Here is a 23,549-nt window from a genome sequence, read left to right as displayed (position 1 = left end):
TGACACAGTGAAGCGGGGGTCCAAACCGAAGACACCTGTCTTCACTGTCCCTGCAGCAGCACAGCGGGCTACAACCGTAGCCATGAAATAAAAGACAGAGTGCACTGGGATTTTTATTAATAATGAGGACAAAGTGTTTGTGTGTGTGTGTGTGTATACAAGTCCAGGGTAGCAGTGTGTGTGTGTGTGTGTGTACAAGTCCAGGGTAGCAGCGTGTGTGTGTGTGTGTGTGTACAAGTCCAGGGTAGCAGTGTGTGTGTGTGTGTGTGTACAAGTCCAGGGTAGCAGTGTGTGTGTGTGTGTGTGTGTGTGTGTGTGTGTGTGTGTACAAGTCCAGGGTAGCAGCATGTGTGTGTGTGTGTGTGTGTACAAGTCCAGGGTAGCAGCGTGTGTGTGTGTGTGTGTGTACAAGTCCAGGGTAGCAGTGTGTGTGTGTGTGTGTGTGTGTACAAGTCCAGGGTAGCAGTGTGTGTGTGTGTGTGTGTACAAGTCCAGGGTAGCAGTGTGTGTGTGTGTGTGTGTGTGTGTACAAGTCCAGGGTAGCAGCATGTGTGTGTGTGTGTGTGTACAACTCCAGGGTAGCAGCATGTGTGTGTGTGTGTGTGTGTGTGTGTATGTGTGTGTACAAGTCCATGGTAGCAGAGTGTGTGTGAGTGTGTGTGTGTACAAGTCCATGGTAGCAGAGTGTGTGTGTGTGTGTGTAAAGTCCAGGGTAGCAGTGTGTGTGTGTGTGTGTGTGTGTACAAGTCCAGGGTAGCAGCGTGTGTGTGTGTGTGTGTGTACAAGTCCAGGGTAGCAGTGTGTGTGTGTGTGTGTGTGTGTGTGTGTGTGTACAAGTCCAGGGTAGCAGCATGTGTGTGTGTGTGTGTGTGTGTGTACAAGTCCAGGGTAGCAGCGTGTGTGTGTGTGTGTGTGTACAAGTCCAGGGTAGCAGTGTGTGTGTGTGTGTGTACAAGTCCAGGGTAGCAGTGTGTGTGTGTGTGTGTGTGTGTGTGTGTGTGTGTACAAGTCCAGGGTAGCAGCATGTGTGTGTGTGTGTGTGTACAACTCCAGGGTAGCAGCATGTGTGTGTGTGTGTGTGTGTGTGTATGTGTGTGTACAAGTCCATGGTAGCAGAGTGTGTGTGAGTGTGTGTGTGTACAAGTCCATGGTAGCAGAGTGTGTGTGTGTGTGTGTAAAGTCCAGGGTAGCAGTGTGTGTGTGTGTGTGTGTGTGTACAAGTCCAGGGTAGCAGTGTGTGTGTGTGTGTGTGTGTGTGTGTGTACAAGTCCATGGTAGCAGCATGTGTGTGTGTGTGTACAAGTCCAGGGTAGCAGTGTGTGTGTGTGTGTGTGTGTGTGTGTATAAGTCCATGGTAGCAGCATGTGTGGTAGCAGCAGGGTGGTAGGTGGTAGTAGCCTAGTGGGTAACACACTCGCCTATGAACCAGAAGACCCGGGTTCGAATCCCCTGAGCAAGACACTTAACCCTAAGTTGCTCCAGGGGGACTTGTAAGTCGCTCTGGATAAGGGCGTCTGATAAATGCTGTAAATGTAAATGTGTGTGTGTGTGTGTGTGTACAAGTCCAGGGTAGCAGCGTGTGTGTGTGTATATAAGTCCATGGTAGCAGCATGTGTGTGTGTGTGTGCAAGTCCAGGGTAGCAGTGTGTGTGTGTGTGTGTGTGTACAAGTCCAGGGTAGCAGCATGTGTGTGTGTGTGTGTAGAAGTCCAGGGTAGCAGCATGTGTGTGTGTGTGTAGAAGTCCAGGGTAGCAGCATGTGTGTGTGTGTGTAGAAGTCCAGGGTAGCAGCATGTGTGTGTGTGTGTGTATAAGTCCAGGGTAGCAGCATGTGTGTGAGTGTATAAGTCCAGGGTAGCAGCGTGTGTGTGTGTGTGTGTATATAAGTCCATGGTAGCAGCATGTGTGTGTGTGTGCAAGTCCAGGGTAGCAGTGTGTGTGTGTGTGTGTGTGTGTGTGTACAAGTCCAGGGTAGCAGCATGTGTGTGTGTGTGTGTGTAGAAGTCCAGGGTAGCAGCATGTGTGTGTGTGTGTAGAAGTCCAGGGTAGCAGCATGTGTGTGTGTGTGTGTGTGTGTGTACAAATCCAGGGTAGCAGCATGTGTGTGTGTGTGTGTGTGTGTAGAAGTCCAGGGTAGCAGCATGTGTGTGTGTGTGTGTGTGTGTGTGTACAAATCCAGGGTAGCAGCATGTGTGTGTGTGTGTGTGTACAAGTCCAGGGTAGCAGCATGTGTGTGTGTGTGTATAAGTCCATGGTAGCAGCATGTGTGGTAGCAGCAGGGTGGTAGGTGGTAGTAGCCTAGTGGGTAATACACTCGCCTATGAACCAGAAGACCCGGGTTCGAATCCCCTGAGCAAGACACTTAACCCTAAGTTGCTCCAGGGGGACTTGTAAGTCGCTCTGGATAAGGGCGTCTGATAAATGCTGTAAATGTAAATGTGTGTGTGTGTGTGTGTACAAGTCCATGGTAGCCGCGTGTGTGTGAGTGTGTGTGAGTGTGTGTGAGTGTGTGTGGGTGCGCATGTTAATTAGGACGTGAGTGAGTCAGCAGTTTCATGACGTGTGTGTGAACAGAGTCCAGATGCCACCAGGGTGAAGTGTGTGTGCAGGTCTCATCTACTGCAGCTGTGACGGATCTCCTCCAGAGTTGGGAATTGGGTCCCCATTGGAGGGTCTTCCTGTCCTCTGAGGTGCAGTAAGTGTACCATGCTGTTATACAGTATGTGATGATGGACTCTATTGTGCACGTGTAGAAGTTGGAGAACTGTTTCTGTGTCCTCAGGATGTGGAGCTTCTGAAGGCCCTTCTTGGCCATCACTGCAATATTGATGATCCATGTCAGATCCTGGCTAATGTGGTGACCTAAAAAAGGAGAGGAACTATACCTCCTCATCACTGAAGCGTGGTGGTGTCATGGTGTCATGGTGTGGGCAGGTGGGGCTGCCAATCGAACTGGTTTCCATGTATTTATTGATGATGTGACTGCTGAAGATAAACTGGGAAAAATTATTGTTCCTATTTGGCCAAACGCTTCAGAATTCATTGGACAGCACTTCACAATACAGATGGACAATGTCCTGCAGAGTTTTTAAGACAAAGAAGTGCAATGTAATGCAATGTCCAAGTCAACCACCTGACCTGAATCCAACCGAGCATCATTTCACTTGCTGAAGACAAAACTGAAGGGAAAATGTCCCATGAACCAGACAGTTTCAGCAGAGACCTGGCAGAACTTCAGCATGGACAGGACCCAGCGACTGGTGATGTCTGCGTTTCAGTATTAAAAAGTGAAAGATTAATTGTTGATTGTTCATTTGTTATAAATGTAATTGAATATATAAAAGCTGTTTTAATTCGAACAGTGTTCACCTGATTTGGATGTGAACAGCCTGAAATACAGAATAGTTATTCATAAACGTTTTCTACTATTCCCACTGGTCAAGAAGAATATTTCCATGTCCCACTTTGAAAGCGTGACATCATGTGCTGTCAAACTGAATATTGGGTCTGTCACATCACATTGCTTGCAGCTAAAAAACCCACAAGCTCGTCCCATAACAACACAAACCGGTGGCATCAGTAGAGGACACTGAACACGACGCACAACAATGTCCACTGGACATTCAAGCCACACGCTCGTCCCATAACAACACAAACCAGGGTAATCATTAGAAGACACAGAACACGATGCACAACAATGTCCACTGGACATTCAACCCACAAACTTGTCCCATAACAACACAAACCGGTGTCATCATTAGAGGACACTGAACACGATGCACAACAATGTCCACTGGACATTCAAGCCACACGCTCGTCCCATAACAACACAAACCAGGGTAATCATTAGAAGACACAGAACACGATGCACAACAATGTCCACTGGACATTCAACCCACAAACTTGTCCCATAACAACACAAACCGGTGTCATCAGTAGAGGACACTGAACACTACGCACAAATGGACACTGGACTGGACATATGGATGCCTAGTGGACCTTTGAACCAGTAGACCCAGTAGAGTGTCTCCAGGAGGGACTGTCCCTGTAACTACAGGGAGTGCAGAATTATTAGGCAAATGAGAATTTTGACCACATCATCCTCTTCATGCATGTTGTCTTACTCCAAGCTGTATAGGCTCGAAAGCCAATTAAGTATATTAGGTGATGTGCATCTCTGTAATGAGAAGGGGTGTGGTCTAATGACATCAACACCCTATATCATAGTGCATAATTATTAGGCAACTTCCTTTCCTTTGGCAAAATGGGTCAAAAGAAGGACTTGAAAAGTCAGAAAAGTAAAAAATAGTGAGATATCTTGCAGAGGGATGCAGCACTCTTAAAATTGCAAAGCTTCTGAAGCGTGATCATCGAACAATCAAGCGTTTCATTCAAAATAGTCAACAGGGTCGCAAGAAGTGTGTGGAAAAACCAAGGCGCAAAATAACTGCCCATGAACTGAGAAAAGTCAAGCGTACAGCTGCCAAGATGCCACTTGCCACCAGTTTGGCCATATTTCAGAGCTGCAACATCACTGGAGTGCCCAAAAGCACAAGGTGTGCAATACTCAGAGACATGGCCAAGGTAAGAAAGGCTGAAAGACGACCACCACTGAACAAGACACACAAGCTGAAACGTCAAGACTGGGCCAAGAAATATCTCAAGACTGATTTTTCTAAGGTTTTATGGACTGATGAAATGAGAGTGAGTCTTTATGGGCCAGATGGACGGGCCCGTGGCTGGATTGGTAAAGGGCAGAGAGTTCCAGTCCGACTCAGACGCCAGCAAGGTGGAGTACTGGTTTGGGCTGGTATCATCAAAGATGAGCTTGTGGGGCCTTTTCGGGTTGAGGATGGAGTCAAGCTCAACTCCCAGTCCTACTGCCAGTTTCTGGAAGACACCTTCTTCAAGCAGTGGTACAAGAAGAAGTCTGCATCCTTCAAGAAAAACATGATTTTCATGCAGAACAATGCTCCATCACACGCGTCCAAGTACTCCACAGCGTGGCTGGCAAGAAAGGGTATAAAAGAAGAAAAACTAATGACATGGCCTCCTTGTTCACCTGATCTGAACCCCATTGAGAACCTGTGGTCCATCATCAAATGTGAGATTTACAAGGAGGGAAAACAGTACACCTCTCTGAACAGTGTCTGGGAGGCTGTGGTTGCTGCTGCACGCAATGTTGATGGTGAACAGATCAAAACACTGACAGAATCCATGGATGGCATGTTTTTGAGTGTCCTTGCAAAGAAAGGTGGCTATATTGGTCACTGATTTGTTTTTGTTTTGTTTTTGAATGTCAGAAATATTTGTGAATGTGGAGATGTTATATTGGTTTCACTGGTAAAAATAAATAATTGAAATGGGTATATATTTGTTTTTTGTTAAGTTGCCTAATAATTATGCACAGTAATAGTCACCTGCACACACAGATATCCCCCTAAAATAGCTAAAAATAAAAACAAACTAAAAACTACTTCCAAAAACATTCAGCTTTGATATTAATTAGTTTTTTGGGTTCATTGAGAACATGGTTGTTGTTCAATAATAAATTATTCCTGAAAAATACAACTTGCCTAATAATTCTGCACTCCCTGTACTGATTGTAAATCGCTCTGGATAAGGGCGTCTGGTAAATGCTGTAAATGTAACCATCACCCTTGGTGAGCAGTGGGCAGCCATGACAGGTGCCCGGGGAGCAGTGTGTGGGGATGGTGCTTTTCTAAGTGGCTACTTGGCGGATCGGGATTCGATTACAGGGCCGCTTTTTTAACCGCTAGGCCACCACTGCCCCACAAACACAAACAGGTGCCATCAGTAGAAGACACTGAACACACCTTGCGTATGAGAATATTTACTTAAAAAGCAAGTGTCAGAGCTGCGAAGGAATGCCAGCAAGCCTAGAAGAAAATTACTACATTACACAAAAAGATATACATTATCGTCTCTTCAGGACAGTTAATTTTACTAATTTTAATTTTACACTTTTAAAAAACATTGTATACTCCCTCTCACTACTTCAGCTTTACAGGTGTTACACAAAAGGCATTTTACATTTACGGCATTTACCAGACGCCCTTATCCAGAGCAACTTATAATCAGTAGTTACAGGGACAGTCCCCCCCTGGGGACACTCAGGGTTAGGTGTCTTGCTCAGGGACACAATGGTAGTAAGTGGGAATTTAACCTGGGTCTTCTGGTTTATAGGCGAGTGTGTTACACACTAGGCTACTACCACCCTATGATCTGGGTTTTTGATCTGGGTTTCTGTGCTGTCCCCTTGACAACATGTAGTCTAGCATATTACATTTAATAAAAATGCTTTCACTCTTTCTGTCTGATAAATGCCGAGCTGTAAAGGTGGCCACTTCTCATATGCCTTGGTCAGTCTGGGCTGCAGCGCCACCTGCTGGAAAAGTGGCAACTTCTTAAAAATCTATTCTTTTGCTTCAAGTAAATATTATATTTTCACAGATTATTTAGGTATTTGCTGAGCAGTATGTTTTGTAACACTTTGCAGCTTGAAAACAGCACCACACCCACCATTTATTTCATGCGGGTAATTCCTGGCTTTTAATGTGACAACTTCCGGTTTGTGGCGGAAGTGTTTTTGCCGCTATAATGGAAAGCGCGGACGTGTTCACGCTGGCGTACGTGGTGTTTTCCTTCTGCTTCGTTTTTACTCCGAACGAGTTCCAGTCGGCGGGCCTGACGGTGCAGAATCTCTTCTCCGAGCGGCTCGGCAGCGAAGATGTCGCTTTTGTCCAGTATCACGTCCGGAGAGCCACCGCCACGCTGCTGGTCCACTCCGCGCTGCCTCTGGGTAAAAAGTTCGCCTTCAGCAGTCGGGACCTACACTTGCTTCCGCTGTATTAAGTGCGTTCTGTACAGGCTGTGTGGAGGTTGTGGTGGACAAATAAATTATGTTTACGGATTTAGTGTCAGTAGTGACAGGGACACGATGGTAGTAAGTGGGGTTCGAACCTGGGTCTTCTGGTTCTTTTTTTTTATAAGTGAAGTGATTGTCACATGTGATGCACAGCACACGGTGCACACAGTGAAATTTGGCCTCTGCATTTAACCCATCACCCCGAGTGAGCAGTGGGCACCAGGCGCCCGTGGAGCAGTGTGTGGGGACGGTGCTTTGCTCAGTGGCACCTTGGCGGATCGGGATTCGAACCGGCAACCTTCTGATTATGGGGCTGCTTCGTTAATCGCTAGGCCACCACTGCCCCTGGAGTGGTGGCTGCAGCCTACTACCACCCTGCACATTAGATTTCCGTGTTCAGTTGGGTTTTTTGTATTGAAAGACCGTGAAGTTTGCTTTACGTGCTCTAAATGACACATCAACTTTCTTTTCTCCCCCAGGTTACTATCTGGGCATGTGCGTAGTTGCATCCAATAGCAACCAGCTCTCTGAACACTTGTCAAGTAAAGGCTGGCAGGTGTACGTTGTGGTGTCCTCCTCCATCCTGCTGTCCAGCTGCCTGCTGTCCTTGTCCTGGTGTCAGCGGCAGTGGGCCAGCCACCCCATCCCCAAGGCCCTGGCAGCCCACGCACCGGCCCAGTCCAGTTGGAGAGCAGTGGCATCCTCTATCAACACGGAGTTCCGCCGCATTGACAAGTTTGCTACGGGTGTCCCCGGTGCTAGGGTCATTGTCACGGACACATGGATCATTAAGGTGACAACTTATTACATTCATGTGGCCCAGCAGCATAACAGCCACCTGACGGTGGTGAGCTCCAAGCAGCATAACATGAACTCCAGCACGCCGGTACAGATTGTCACCCTCAGGGTGGACAGCATCGACTCCAGAGTCCAGTCCTTCAACATCAGGTGTGAGCGCTTTATTCCAGAACTTGTTAAAAGACGAGCAGTGTGGTGAGAAGCGTAGAGCCGTCCTCATAACAATGGCAGTGTCACTATAGAACTATAACTTGTAGAGGAGGCTGTCTGGCTCAGGGCAAGTGGAGACCACACACGAACACGAAGATAGCGTAATAAACAGGACAGTGTAAATGGGTACCCACCAAGCAGCCTGGTCTCCCACACGCTACATGCCCCTTCCCACTGCAGGCCTGAAAACAGGATAATGGCTATATACACTAACATAGCTGTAAAACTGCTTCGATCTACATCAAGAAGACCAAAACTCCCCTAAAACGATCACTTCTTATCTCGGTCTTATCCTTAGTAAATATGAACTCCCGCCCCCACCCACTGTAACCGCGTTTTTATTGTTAATTCGCTGATGGGCCTAGTAGTAGGGATGGAAAGCGATGGCTGCCTCTGCTGTAAGGATGTCCTGTGTGGTCCAGGTTGAACTCCACAGAGTACTCTGAGCTGCGAGAGAAGCTGCAAGCGCCAGTGAGGAACGCTGCCAACGTGGTCGTTCACCTGACCATGAGCGAGCTCTTCCTGGAGATCTTCAGGGATCATGTGGAGCTTAATCAGATGTATGAGAGACCCACGACACAAGTAAGATTTTTCTATGCAAGTATTTGATCTTACGACATAAAAGGAAGATTTATTTTTAACATGCACACAGACAGGATCATTTCTAGCAAGGAGGACCAGCACTGAACAATGGTGATCCTATATCGCTCCCTCAACTAATGAATGGTCTCCACATGGAGACAAGGAACCGCTGGAATAAAGTGATTTGGTACATCAGAATTCGATAAATTGCTCCCTGGTTCGATGAGCAGTGGTTTTGCTTTTGCTCAGTGCTGTAAGATTGCCCGAGCGTGTCATGGCGTCATGGTACTTCACTCTCCCAGATCCACCATGAGAATGGTATGTTTGGTGCTGTGTTGTAGGAGCTGGAACCCTGCGTAGGCTGCATGCAGGAGAACGCCAACATCAAGCTGGTGTGTCAGTGCCAGACAGAGGCCGCGAGCGAGGGAGGCTGTCAGCAGTGCTTCTGCCGACCCATGTGGTGCCTGACGTGCATGGGCAAGTGGTTCGCCAGCCGGCAGGACCAGCAGCAGCCAGAGACATGGCTGGGCAGCCGAGTGCCTTGTCCCACCTGCCGGGCCAAATTCTGCATTCTGGACGTATGTCTCACCCGTTGACCTGGACTCAGGACTCATGATGCAGTATTTTTTTTTTTTTCTGATTTTGAGAGCACTTTATTGCAGTTCAGGTCTTCAGAAGTGCCTTCACTGACTCCCACCTGCTGGAGATTTGGGCCATAGGGAGATGCTGACTTTAAAATACTTATTTTTGTCTCTTTGGGAAGTCTGTATTTTAGGATTTCTGTCAGGACTCTTCAGACTAAATATTTTACCATAGAATCATTTGAACATTGTGTCTTATCATGGCATTTGGATGTCTATACAAACATGGAAACTGGAGCTTCTGAAACTCTTGTCTTAATTACATCTCTAATATTTATAATTATAATAAATCTAGAAGGTAATATTCTAGAAAGGTAATATTAAAAATCAACAACTGGCCATTATAAAAATCATTACTTTTTTTTTTTTATCTTTCTGGTGCATTCAACCTGACAGATTTCCACATTAATATATTTTATTAAAAACAGACAGTGCAGCCACAGAACTGTCGCGATTCGTAAATTTTCGATGTCAAGTGCAACGTACAAATGCAGATTAGACCAACAGAAGCATGTCCAGAAGGGAACTGTTAGAACACAGTCGTGAGCACAGCAGAAGCGAACCGCAGAGAGTTTATAGACATGACTGATAGTAATACTTCAACTTTCACTGTTAATAGTCAAGGTCAACAGTTGTAAACAACACCGTGGTCAGTCTTCACGTATTCATCAAAGTGGAATAATACAATGCTCGGAAAAATTCTACTTTGGGGATCTTGATTCGGTCAGTCACTATTTGTACCCATGATATGATACCTGGACCCTACAGAGGTTACCCAGACAGTCCAACTACACCAGGAAAGCACATCAATATGATGCTTCTGTGTCTCCAGGAGACAGGAGGTTACTTGAGGAGATGCTGGACAGGGACGTAACCAATCCGCAGGAGTGGCAAGATTATTACTGCCAGGCAAACTACTGAGAACCATTTTGAGTAGGACCCTCTGTAGGTTAATAATCTTCATCAAATGATCTTGCAACATATTACCCATTCATATCCATATGGATATGGTATGCAGTGTTCCTTTAATACATATATAGTTTTAAATATTTGTGAAGGTTTAAATTGTTCTGTGTCCAGCATGTCTGGCATATTGGTCTTTGTGATTCAACATTTACAGCATTCACCAGACGCCCTAATCCAGAGCGACTTACACGCAGTAGTTACAGGGACAGTCAGGGTTAAGTGTCTTGCTCAGGGACACGATGGTAGTAAGTGGGATTTGAACCTGGGTCTTCTGGTTCATAGGCGAGTGTGTTACCCACTAGGATACTACCACACCTGTCCAACACAGACAGCTTCCCTCATTCCAAAGTCAGACTGATTCCAAAGTCTCACCCAGATAGAGAAAAGGGATCAGAATGTAAACGTATATATAATTCCTAAAAGGCACAAGACGAAAGCATCAGGTACAACCATGAGCAAATCTTTCAAACTACACATGGGATCAGTTCAGAAACAACTGAATATCAGTCAGAGAGACGGAGTAGCACAGGACGTTCCAGGCCATAAAGATGAACGCTCCTCATGGGACAGCATGAACTGGAACGTTGGTACTGGCCACCAGAAAAACACACACACCGCTCTGGTAGTACAGCATTGAAACGTTTCTGAACAATACAAATCAGCTTGGGCTGACCAGCACCCTTCACAATATCCTTTATCCAAGTAAAGATTAGGTTTAAATTATAGGCTAAGGCTTACAAAGACACATTACAAAGCCATTGAGGCAAAAAAGTAAGAAAGAATTTTAACACTTGAAGGATTCCCGCCGTTAGGATGTCTGGTTTCACTCTTTATACTTCCTTTATAGAGGTTCACCTAAGTACCAGCTTGGGCCCATGATGGTTTCTTCTATTGCCAGTGAGTTGTCCAGTAGATCCACTCAGGACTTTCCCAGAATTGAGGACCTGCAGGGTGATCAGTGTTTAGAACATGGAAAGATGGATGAACATTAAAAATGTTCAACTTGTGGACTCTAAAAGCTCCAATGTGTGACCTGAGTGATTTCCAGCGTTCTTTCTCCAGCGGGTTCTCTGGACTCTCACTCTCATAGGATGCCAGACAGAGGCCTGGACAAAAGTGTGCAAAAGACAAGAGTGAGAAGAGGACAAGAGGACTGGAGTGAGGAGGCGGCTGGGACTCACCGTCCTCGTTGAAAATTGGCGCAGTGTGGAGGTAATGCAGGATCCTCTCCTCCTGCTTAAAGGGACACTCCACCTGCTTCCATATCATGAACTCTCCCACCTGCTTTGCCAGCTCAGCAAATTTCTGCACGAAAGTACCCCGAGTTTCCTTTTTGACCTTTTCATGCTGAAGGTCATCTTATCCTGATTTGTCATGAAACATTTGATTAGTAAAATAGAGGAGTGGACTTTCTCACCTCAAAATTGACGTGTCCATTGGGCAGTCTGTTGGCACAGCCTTCGTTCAGGAAGTAGATGTCTTTGATGAGCAGACTGAAGAAGGGAATGACAATCTGGTGACGTAGCAGAGAAAGAGATGGTGAGGAGAGCTACTGCAAAAAGGTATGGAACGCCCATCAACATCTGCACTCCTGAGGGTCTGAACCAATTGAATCTACTCCTGGTTTGTGAGAAAGTAGTTGTGATTAAAAAATAGAAAGAGCAGCTAAAAAGGCCAATTAATTAAAATCCATTGTAGTGTACTGAATAATCCGTAGTGGGTGTTTTTTTCAGCTTTTGGAACTATGAAATGTGGTGTAGACCGATGGATTTGAGTGAAAGACCTTTTCCCTGTTACTTTGCGCAGTTTGTGATCGATGCGCAGCTCCTCTCAGAGCGGTCCTGTAGTTGTAGAAGTTGCCCGTTGGATCCATCTGATGCTGTTTAAATTGGAAAAAAAAGGCCAATTTCATACTTAAACATACAAAAAACGACAAAACAAATGAAACAGCCAACTATTTTAAAAATGCCCATTTCAAATTTTTCCCACCTAGATGGTGTCATGGGTTATCATTGGGAGATAACTTTATCTATTTCTGTCCCTAGAGATTTAACATTTAAACATTTTCTGATTCATTCTATTTACATATTTTGTTCAGATCAGGTTTTGATCCTAGGTTCCTAAGTCCTAGGATCCTAAGTCCTTTCAGTCAGAGCCAGTTATGTTCTACCACAGAACGCAGCTGGGGACCTTCGAGGAGAACCGTAATCCATGGTCCAGCCTGGTAGTGATGGTGCCAGAGCCAGACCGTACGTACCGCATCTGTAATAACTTCCAGAAACTTTGGGCTTGCTTTTCTTCGGTTGGACATAGGGCTTTAGTCAAGGTGGAGGGAAATATGAACAGTTCCAAATCTACAAAAGATTTTAAATCCAATATGTGGGGTGACCTTAGAGATGCCCTCATAATCTGACAGATTTGAAACACACAAAATAATTGCCGAATGTTGCCAAGTCAAAATGTGCCTAGCTGATTCCTACCAAAGAAGACTGAATTCTGTAAAACAAAAAGTACCATAACAAAGCATTCATTTATGCAACCAGCTTATTGTCCTTATTTACTGATTAGAGGTCAAATTATTTCTTTACGTCTGACAAAAAAAAAGCATTTTAACATGGATTTTTACATTTGAATTGTTTTGAACAATACCTTCACACTATCAATGCAGGGCTGAACATGGAGATTTTAATTACATTTAATTTCTACATTGCATGTTCCTATAAATGTTTTCCCACATCTGCATTCTAGAACCTACATACCACTTTAAATAAGCACTACCTGCATGGGGTCCGCTGTTCCCCAGTTGCTGTTTACCTCTAAAATGAAGAACTTGTCTGTCTTGGCTTTTGCCCATGTCTTCTTCAGACGTGAAACAGGAGTCATGTTCATTCCAGCTTTGAGCATGAAGAATAAACCACCATGATGCAGTATTCTAGACTTTATCAAGAATCAGAAACAGTTGCAAATGTCATGTTCCATGTGTGCTCAGAGACTCACATATAATGGCCATAAGCGAGTTGAAGTTTCCAATGTTGAAACATTCCCGCGCCACATCGATCAGGAACTCGATCACCAGGGCACGCTGCTTCTTCTTGGCTGGCTGTGTGTTATGCAGTCAATCAAAATGTCCTGATTTTACAAATCAAGACCACATCATCTGTCAGGCTCTAAAACAGGACAGCACCTACCATGCAGATCTCTGTAGCCACCAGATAGCACAGTCTGTTGAACCAATGCACGTAGGCCTCAAGGTTAGACGTCTTCTCTTGTTCTGTGAAGCATGGCTGCAGCCATGTAAACCAGCAAAACTCAGTGTGATACATAGAAGAAGCTGGTCTTCGGCTACCACAAAATTCTAGGACTGATCGTTTTACTGCTACTCGGTCAAGTCTGAAGTTGAACTGTAGAATCCTATTACTTAACCATCATCATCATGCTACTACTCTATCTGCTGCTGCTGATAATACTAATCATAATCATTGTGGTGTCCAATAAAAAAGTTGGTGGTGGCCTATTGGTTAAGGAAGCGCTCCCATAATCAGAAGGTTGCCGGTTTGAATCCTGAGCCGCCAAGGTGCCACACACTGCTCCCAGGGCGCCTGTCATGGCTGCCCACTGCTCACTAAGGGTGATGGGTTCAAAGTAGAGGACACATTTTGTTGTGTCACCGTGTGCTGTGCTGCAGTGTTTCACAATGACAATCACTTCACTTTCATAAGTATTGACAGCCTTTGCCATGAAGCTCAAAATGTAGCTCAGGTGCATCTTGTTTCTGCAGCTTAATTGATGTACATGATTTGGAAAAGCACAAATCATGTGTGTCTGTATAAGGTCCCACAGCTGACTGTTCATGTCAGAACACAAACCAGCATGAAATCAAAGGAATTGTCTGTAGACCTCTGAGACAGGATTGTCAAAGTACAAATCTGTGAAGGTCCCAATGAGCACAGTGGCCTCAATCATTCATAAGTGGAAGAAGTTCAAAACTACCAAGACACTTCCTAGAGCTGGCCGGCCACCTAAACCGAGCAATCAGGGAAGGGCCTTTGTCAGGGAGGTGACCAAGTACCTGATGGTCACTCTGTCAGGGCTCCAGAGCTCCTCTATGGACTGAGGAGAACATTCTAGAAGGACAACCTTCTAGAATGCAGCAATCCACCAATCAAGCATGTTTGGTAGAATGGCCACAATCCTAATCAATCCTAATCATCTCATAATTTATAGTAACAGTACCTGAGTGCTGTCTAGGGCATCTTTTTGTACAAAAGCTTGTACAAACTCCTCAGGTCCAATATGTCTCAAATGCTCCTGCAAGAAAAAAGAAACTAATATTAGACCCAGGTTAGGTTAAAAACTGTATGGGAACAGCAATTGATGAACAATTGATGAACATATGTCACCATGTGCTGAGCTGCAGTGTTTCGCAACGACAATCACTTCACTTTCAGTGATAATTAGGGCAAACAGAACAAGATGGTGCAACCTTGAGGACCAGGGGTAGAGTAACATTATAGAACCCCCCCTGGGTGTTAGGAGGACTCCATAACAGAAGAACCACCCCGGGTGTTGAGACAAGCATACAGGGTTATGAAGAACAGACAAATGAGGGAAGTGAGGGAAGGAGTACTATTCATGTGCAATAGAAGCACATGCAGATAATTGGGATCGATAAGACAGCGATATGGTGCCACCTGGTGGGCTATTAACAATCTGTAGTGACCGGGACAGTCCCCTTGGAGACACTCAGGGTTAAGTATCTTGCTCAGGGACAGTTTGAACCTCTGCTTTCTGGTTCATAGGCAACTGTGCTACCTACTAGGCTACTACCACCCAACTGGCCAGGAGGACTATTTTTTTTGTATTGAGAGAAATAAATGCAACTCTTTATGAACATCTGATAGCAGAAATCAGGCAGGATTTTCTCTGTCCGCTAAGGTCACGAGGCTGTGGGCTCCCACAAGGCTCAATTCTCCTGTTCTCTTTGTATTTTTCATTAGCCACAATGAAAAATTCATTTGGGTAAATCTGATCTCCTACATGGGTTTGAGTCATTCAGTCACCCTATGGTTGGAAATCTGTGATTGATTATGGACAGCTCTTTTAAACTGGACAAACAGATCATTTTTTCTTGAAAAAGTTAAGCATTATTTTCCAAAATATGGATTAGCCATTCATCCAATTATCACATCACGTCTAGACTACTTTATTACCATTGTGTCCCTGAGCAGGACACTTAACCCTGATTGTCTCCAAGGGGACGGTCCCTGTAACTACTGACAGTAAGGTGTTGGCTAATTCTGTAAATGTATATTTCAACTATGGAGCGCTCTGCCTCGTTGTATCAGAGCTGCTCAGACCCCTTCATTGTATTGGTTTTTAAATCCCTTGTTCCGGTGTCATAAAAATATAATCCACCTGCTATCACAAATAATCCATTCATCTCATGAAGGCAGTCCTGGTTAGATCTATGAAACTCTAATGCTCCTCACCAGCTCAATGTGTGTGAGTTGCTGGGACAGTATGAAGGGGTCGCTGCAGATGCTCAGCATGTCTTTCTGAATGGGGGTCAGCTTGGTCTTGAAGGCCACCAGTTTGTCAGAGATAGATGCGGCGATGCTAATGATGACCACATCTCTATAGTTCATAGATGCCAGCTTCACTTTGAGGTTCTCGAGAAGCTGGTCGAGCTTCTTCCAGTAAACCTGCAAAGATTTCCATCACGGTTAATAGCGGCACCTAGCATGAATTTTTGATCCAAAACCAGCATGTGACTCTTTACCTCATCACAGGGGGCGATCCTGTCAATAATGGAGTTTATGTGTGATACCATCCTTTCCTCCTGGAAGTCTGAAGGAAATGTTTCCGTCCATTCAGTCAAGAGCTGCAGGATTTTGGGACCAAATTTCTTAACCTTTGCCTGAATAAATGAAACAGACTCAGTTATGTGGAAAGATCAGATATTGGATGAAATATTACAATATGAAGGCTTGGTGTGTGCATCCATCCAATGAAAACTGCGGTCAGGTAGTAATAAAAGTGGTATAAAACTGTCACTAATCAGAGTTTACACATAACTTGTATTTTTCCCCCTCCATCTGACCCTCGCGAGGTTCTCCTTCAGGTTACAACCATAACTAGAACCATCAAAACTGAACTGCTTTCCAATTGGTCTGTTAGGAGGGTGTGTGAGAATTCATTCTTAAGTCCTGTAGTTTAATTAAAATTTTTATTACTATCATTTAACCCCCCCCACAGAGTTTTGCCTTATGTTCACTTAATGAGCTTTAGTTGCACCACATAAATAGGAGAATAGACATAGATTTATAACCCGTCTTCGATATATGAAGCTTGTAAAATCTCTTTAACTCTGTATTCTGGTGGGCTGGCTGTAGTCTCTTGGGTGTCAAACTCACCTATCAGCCAGAATCACTGAGGTACCCCCGGAGGTACACTGTGATGCAGCTGTGTGCTGAATGAGAGTGCGGGTCTATGAGTATACTGACCACATCCAGGGGTGTGTTCGCCAGCTCCTGCTGCTGAATGCACAGCTCACACACACGACCAAGCAGCTCATGAGGGGCGATGAAGAGGCGAGCGCTCAGGAGAAAAGTGAACACGTAGGCTTTCTGTAGGACAGAGGACAGTTTCCACACAATTGCAGAACAGAATAGAAGTTTTCAGACATGGAATCCCACCTACCTCAGGGTAATAGTCAGTGGTGGGGACCAGGTGCTGGATAAGAGTGTCGAGGGACGCAGATGATATGAGGGATCCTTGGCAGAGTTCAGCTCCAGTCCCCCGCGAGGTTGATTCCTCTTCAGTGTCCAGAGTAGAGCAGAAGCTCCCAGGAGTAAACATACTGCCGGACCAGCGAGTCAGGGGCATTCCTGTTAAATACACACCATCAGCATGGTTCAGTAGATCCTGAACTCCATGTCACAGTCAGTCAGTATATGTGCATAACATTCTGTCATGTTTCCGACCGTGAGGGTCCCCCGGCTTCATGGAGTCAGTGTTGTCACCCCTAATTCCCTGACTGACTGTACCTGTTTTGTGTATTTATACTGCCCCCTTGTGTTTAGTCCTTGTTGGGTTATTGAATGTTCGTCTATATATGGATGGACGGATGGTACTCTATACGGCATACAATTTTTCATACAACTTTTTAATAAATAAAGAATATTTTTTATAAAACCAGAACACCCTAAAACAATAACAATATGAAAAATACACCTAATAAATAGAATAGGCCACTAACATTGAAAGTGAAGTGATAGCACACAGTAACACAGTGAAACGTGTCCTCTGTATTTAACCATCATCACCTTTAGTGAGCAGTGGGCACCATAACAGGCGCCCAGGCAGCATTGTGTGGGGACGGGACCTTCATCAAGGGAACCTCAGTGCCACCTTGACAGATCAGGATTTGAACCTTCTTATTACGGGGCCGCTTCCTTAACCGCTAGGCCACCACTGCCCCATTGTAACCTAGATGGAAATTTATAGCTCTATTAGCTTGTGCAAACTATGGCTGCAACAACGATAAAAATCGATTACTAAAAGAGTTGGCAACGAATTTACTAATCGATTCGTTATGTCACGCGAACTTTATTTGAGCGCGGAGCAAAAAAAAAAAAAAAAAAAAACGAGTGGAGGTAGAGAAATCTGCGCGAAAATATGCAAAAGCGACATGGCACGGCACGGAGCACCACGGCAATGATCCAGCACCTGAAACGCAAACATGTTGGAGTGTTTGAGGAGGAAGAAGGGGGTTCAGCAGCAGGGTAAGTCACTACAGAATCCTACTTTTGTTCCGTTTTGAAGTGAGGAACGTAATGTCACTGGTGCTGGTGTTTAACTCGCCACGGAGGAGAACTAGACGGGGACTTACAGCGCCACCTACAGGTGTGGAGGGGAATGAAACAGCGTTCTGACTGTTCTCTGCGTCTCCGCGTGGACTACTCGCCTATTGTGTCCCTGAGCAAGACACTTAACCCTAAGTTGCTCCAGGGGGACTGTCCCTGTAACTACTGATTGTAAGTCGCTCTGGATAAGGGCGTCTGATAAATGCTGTAAATGTAAATGTTTACCCGTCATCCAGCTTGACAAGCATGACAAGTTAGCGTTAGCGCGTTAATAACAGTAGTAAAGCAGGGGTGCTATAGTTACTTTGCATTAAAAGACTAAAGACATGTTTTTATTCAATAGCCTAGTTTTTATTCTGGCTACAGCGATTTTCGTGTACAGTTCAAACATTAAATACACTGGTTCATCAATTAGAATTCTATATTGGATAAAAATGGGAGGTATAATAAATTGGTGGCCTAGTGGTTAAGGAAGGGGCCCCGTAATCAGAAGGTTGCCGGTTTGAATCCCGATCTGCCAAGGTGCCACTGAGCAAAGCACACACCTGTCATGGCTGCCCACTGCACACCAAGGGTGATGGTTAAAAGCAGAGGACACATTTCGTTGTGTCACCTTTTACTGTGCTGCAGTGTTTCACAATGACAATCACTTCACTTTCATATCCACTGAAACCACATAGAATCCTGTTGCATAAGAAAAGTTTTTAACCTTTTAACCTTAAGCACCCCGATCATGGCTTTAAAGTCCAACGCATTTATAACAACTACAATTATAATCTGAAAACCTTTAATTAATTAACACTGATCTTCGAAAGTAATGGTCTTTTTCCACAAAAAAAGGAAAAATAATAGTATATTCTCCTGTGATATACAAATAGAGTGACATTGAAACACCATCTTGGAAATACCATCTGCTTTAGTTAAGTTGTTTGGTTTCTCCAAAAAAAAAAGTCAAGTCTCTAGTCAACCAGCAACTAAGACCTTTTCATATTATATTAATTAAACTGTCTGAAAGTCCTAAACTTATCAAGCCGTATCAGCAAATTGTCTTCTCTATTAAAAATATTTGTTCCCTGTAATGTAGCACTGACTGATTTGAAGAGCTAATAATTGAGCAGTCAAACTAAATCATTTGGGGGAAATGGATCTTAAATCTGGAAGGAAGTAACTATAAATATCTATATAAGATCTTAAATATCCCACAAAAGTTATCCCCAAAGCCCAAGAACTTTAAAGCATTCAACAAAAAGGAATGTTCAAATCAAGGATCAAAACCAAGCCATCCTTGTCAATGTAATTACAAATCAAGTATCAGTCTAGTATGATTATGTATGTTCCTCCCTTTAATAAAAGCTGATTGGTTATCATAGTCAGTCAGTCCTTGGTTCAAAATTTTGAGGTTGGTACATAGCAGAGTGATTTTGGTCTTGGAATTAAAGTGATTATTCCTTGTTTCATTGATTGCCTGTTGAAATACACTCCAAAATTTGTCTAATCTCATTCCAAGAGAATCTATAAAATTCAGTTATTATCCCATCTAGGGCAGCCATACTGTATCTAATTCATCAATATTAACTCGCTCCTCCAGACATTTGTTATATTTTGGATCAATGACTATTTTATCCCTTATCGCGCTCAGAAAAGAAGACCACACTTTATTTCAGAGTAATTAGACAAACAAATTGGACTAAAAGTTCCATATCTTTCAAGTTTGCTTTTACTTTCAGAAATTAATCCATTTATTTCCTATTTAGTTAGTCTTTATAAATAAAAAAAAATTTGTATGTTTCTCTCCTTTTTCAATCCAGCAAGCGCGTGAGCATATAAAGGCCACTGTTGCTCTGTCTAAATATAAATGATCAAGCTCACACTTTAATTTAGACAGTTCAGCAGTCAGTAACAAATCAATGTTTCCGCAGAGAGTATTCATATTTGTAATGATACTGAGAGTCTTTAGTCATCTTAATTTAGATATTTTTTTACTTACAACCTCTCCTACCAGCTAGAGCGTTACTGAATTTCCAAATACAGGCACGACTCATATCGGACCTTAAATACAAAAGAGATTATGCATTGATCAGTTAAAGGTGAAGCAGATATCACACTTACCAATATAGTTGATCAAAGAGGTAGAAATTAGCCAATAATCTATTCTTCATCTTATACAGGGTTTTTAATCCTCCAATAAAAAAACAAAACTTGCACTCTTTATTAACTGAACAATTACACCATCATATTAATCTAAATTAAAATCACCTCTGGCCACAATTTTGAAAGTTGAACAGGAATGCATCAGTAATATGCTTACAGTAGTCAGAAATCAATATCCTGCCATTATAACCATAAACACACCAAAAGAAATTCTCACCATCAATTTCCACAATCTACCAATGCCCATATGGATCACTATTGTGGCTAATTATTTTGTTAAACAGAAACATATCACCAGCTGAGTGCGATGTCCCATGACTGAAGAAAATTGTACCACCCCTCTTATTTCCAAAAATGAACATCTCCTTCAACCGAATGGGTTTCTTGTAAAAAAAAAAAAAAAAGAAAAAAAAAAAAATTTGCTTCATGTTTTTAAGCCCCCTAGCATTTAAAATGATGAGAGATCACATTAAATTGTAGCAGTAAGAAAACTGAGTTCATGTATTTTACTTCTTGACCTCCCCCACCGCCCACGCCATGAGATGGATTAATATGGACTGTGGAGTGTTGTTTGATGAGGCTGGATCACCCTTTTTGCCCAAGCCCAAGCGATGCACTATGCCAACTACTGAGATTGGTATCAATAAAGTGAAGTGATTGTCACTTGTGATACACAGCAGCACAGCCCATGGTGCACACAGTGAAATTTGTCCTCTGCGTTTAACCCATCACCCTGAGTGAGCAGTGGGCAGCCATGACAGGCACCTCAGTGGCACCTTGGTGGATCAGGATTTAAACCGGCAACCTTCTGATTGGGTGGTAGTAGAAGACCCAGGTTCAAATCCCACTTATTACCATTGTGTCCCAAAACATGACACTTAGGGTTAAGCTGCTCCAGGGTGACTGTCCCTGTAACTACTGATTGTAAGTCGCTCTGATTGTAAGGCGTCTAATAAATGCTGTAAATGTAAATGGGGTTGCTTCCTTAACCACTAGGCCACCACTGCCCCTATGCCAATAACAACTTCCCGGATATCTGTCTTTTTTCTTAACCTCAGATTCTGCTTCCTCTAGCTCCAACATTGATTCCTGCAGCTTGCCACTTTTCCTTGTTCACCATAATGGCCGAAGTGTTCTGGTCGGTCCGTTGCTCCAACGTAATCAGAAGTGGAATGCCTGATGCACTCATCACGAAGGATTTTGTTGCATTTCTTTTGTCTCTTAGGATGAGAAGGATTTTGAGCTGTGTGGAGCTTCATTTACACACCACTCCACATACATGAGCCTGAAACGTCCACAGACACACTGTCACATCCACAAGGGGGAATACATCCTGGTTCCATTCCAAGAACAAAACATCAGAGACAGATTCAGGACAGAGCTGCACAAATTGTAGAAAGATAGTGTCACCCGGAGGGATTTCAACATTTATGCAGCACTCATTTCACTACTTAATACCTCATGCAAAAATTATGCACATTGTGCCTTTTTACTTATATTTGGAGTTCAAGTAAAAATCCTCTCCAGAAAGAAATACCGTAGTAAAGCACAAATACTTCAGTACAGTAGCGAATTACGACCCCCCCTGGAATCAGGATTACAGGAAAGTTGGGATCTGTGGTGTAACAGCCTGCTTCTCCCTTCATCCCCTGGGTCTGTTTGACCGATTAGAAGTCAATATAAGATTATTTTTAATCATCCTGCTCATCCTTCTGTCTGCTTGTTTTCTTGCTGTCAGGTTGGCATGGAAACAGTACTGGTGGGAGTTCGCTGGAAAAGAAGAGCATTCTGATGATGATTTTTTCACAGGTTTTACTGACATGTATAGGGAAATGTGTAATGAAAGACGGAGTACATTTTTACAGAATTACCCAAGATTACTCCTATTCAGCCTGGAGTACAGTAACGTTATATTTTATATTCCATATACCCCCATATGCGTGCTTCAGTTGAAGATCTGCTCCAGGTTAAAGGCTGTTCTTGCTCTTATCAGATCTCTGTGTAGGTGAATTGAAACATGCTGGGCCACCATTTCTGAACCCTCATCATGGCAGCGGAACAACGCCATATGAAAAGTATGGAACCAAAATCACTGGTAAGAAATGTAGTTAAAGCAAAGTTAAAGCAATTTTTTGAAAAACAAAGATTTTTGAAAAACTGAAATGTCTCCACAGCTCTTGAAGTTGTTCTCTGAGATATATTTAATTTCTGAAAAACAAGAAATAATTTCTGCAATTGTGCATTTTAAAAACTAGAGGAATAGACTTCTTTCTTTAGACTAAGTTTACCAGCCACCATTATGACATTTTCCCTGTACTGTACACTGCGTGCTGCAACTGGTCTTCAACTTGGCTTCTGCATTTATTCTGAATATTGAAATTATGTCCTTAATTAATGAAAATCATTGTCCATAACTAGAAACTCAAGTATCTTTCTCTAATCTTGCAGGTACAAGTGGACTTTTAAGGATATCATGAGCAAAAAGTAAAGAGCATATTCCTTTAATACGTAAACTCTTGAAACGCCTTTAAAAGGTTGTGCTTACACCCCAATAAAAAGACAGCTGCCCTCCACTAAACAATACTGGTTTTTGTGAGTTGAAATCATTGCGTGGATATGCAGTCATGCTAGTATAACCACACAGAAAACAAAACCACTATTTATCTGAGCTGCAAGCAATTTGAATATTGATCAAATATTAATTCACCTAAACTGTTCATTAGAAATGTTGTTATCGTAACAATGCAAGTGTTCAGTCAGTAGATTTTTGCTTGTACAGTTTTTCTAGAATGAAATTAATTTTTATGTTTTTACATATTTTGTATGCTTTTTTATGGGAATATGAAATTGATGGATATATTTTAATGCCAGTCACATTCAGCAAAACCCTGACATGTTCAGTGATTTCTTGTAACAAAATGCAACCTTAACACCATATCCCGCTTCAGATACGTGCCAAAATATGCACAGACGCTGAATCACACAGTAAATACTCCTCCGTGGGTGGTCATGGATGTACCGTGATGATGCTGATGCAGCTGCGTCACGACGCGCTGTCTAACGCCACGGACAGGAGATCAATAGAAGAAGAGACTCACCGCGTCTACAGCAGCCGCGGCCCCATCCTGTCCACTGCGGTACAGACGCACACTGATGCGCTTCTCGGTCCAGCAGCAGATCAGACCAGCCGGCCGCTCACGTCACTCCCGATTATGGCAAACCGTCCGGTCGACCAACACCACGTTCACTACGCGTACAACCGCTGTTCAGTATGGCAAGCCGTCCTGCCCAACAAACACCGCGTTCACCACGCGTACAAACCGCTGTTCAGTATGGCAAGCCGTCGTGCCCAACAAACCCCACGTTCACAACGCGTACAAACCGCTGTTCAGTATGGCAAGCCGTCGTGCCCAACAAACCCCACGTTCACAACGCGTACAAACCGCTG

General features: G+C 43.7%; 2 protein-coding genes across 2 annotated transcripts; one reads left to right on the top strand and one right to left on the bottom strand.

Moving 5' to 3' along the window:
* The first annotated feature begins 6,620 nt into the window (after window positions 1-6,620).
* Window positions 6,621-9,480, top strand: tmem129 (transmembrane protein 129, E3 ubiquitin protein ligase). The gene is made up of 4 exons (XM_028960362.1): window positions 6,621-6,822; window positions 7,368-7,836; window positions 8,319-8,478; window positions 8,820-9,480. Exons 1-4 carry the CDS (start codon window positions 6,621-6,623, stop codon window positions 9,072-9,074), a joined length of 1,086 nt encoding a protein of 361 aa, XP_028816195.1. The 3' UTR covers window positions 9,075-9,480.
* Window positions 9,481-9,516: 36 nt separating this feature from the next.
* LOC114768198 (ras-GEF domain-containing family member 1C-like) lies at window positions 9,517-23,342 on the bottom strand. The gene is made up of 14 exons (XM_028960361.1): window positions 23,200-23,342; window positions 16,785-16,972; window positions 16,589-16,711; window positions 15,865-16,002; window positions 15,575-15,787; window positions 14,319-14,393; window positions 13,274-13,369; window positions 13,083-13,185; window positions 12,900-12,979; window positions 11,869-11,964; window positions 11,503-11,598; window positions 11,267-11,390; window positions 11,119-11,191; window positions 9,517-11,029 (listed from the first exon to the last, which is right to left on the bottom strand). The coding sequence occupies exons 2-14, from the start codon at window positions 16,968-16,970 to the stop codon at window positions 11,005-11,007; spliced, it is 1,428 nt and encodes a 475-aa protein (XP_028816194.1). The 5' UTR covers window positions 16,971-16,972; window positions 23,200-23,342; the 3' UTR covers window positions 9,517-11,004.
* Between the last annotated feature and the right edge of the window lie 207 nt (window positions 23,343-23,549).

This window comes from Denticeps clupeoides, chromosome 18 (assembly GCF_900700375.1).
Source record: "Denticeps clupeoides chromosome 18, fDenClu1.1, whole genome shotgun sequence".
NCBI lineage: Eukaryota > Metazoa > Chordata > Actinopteri > Clupeiformes > Denticipitidae > Denticeps > Denticeps clupeoides.
This window is presented reverse-complemented; position numbering and strand designations above follow the sequence as displayed.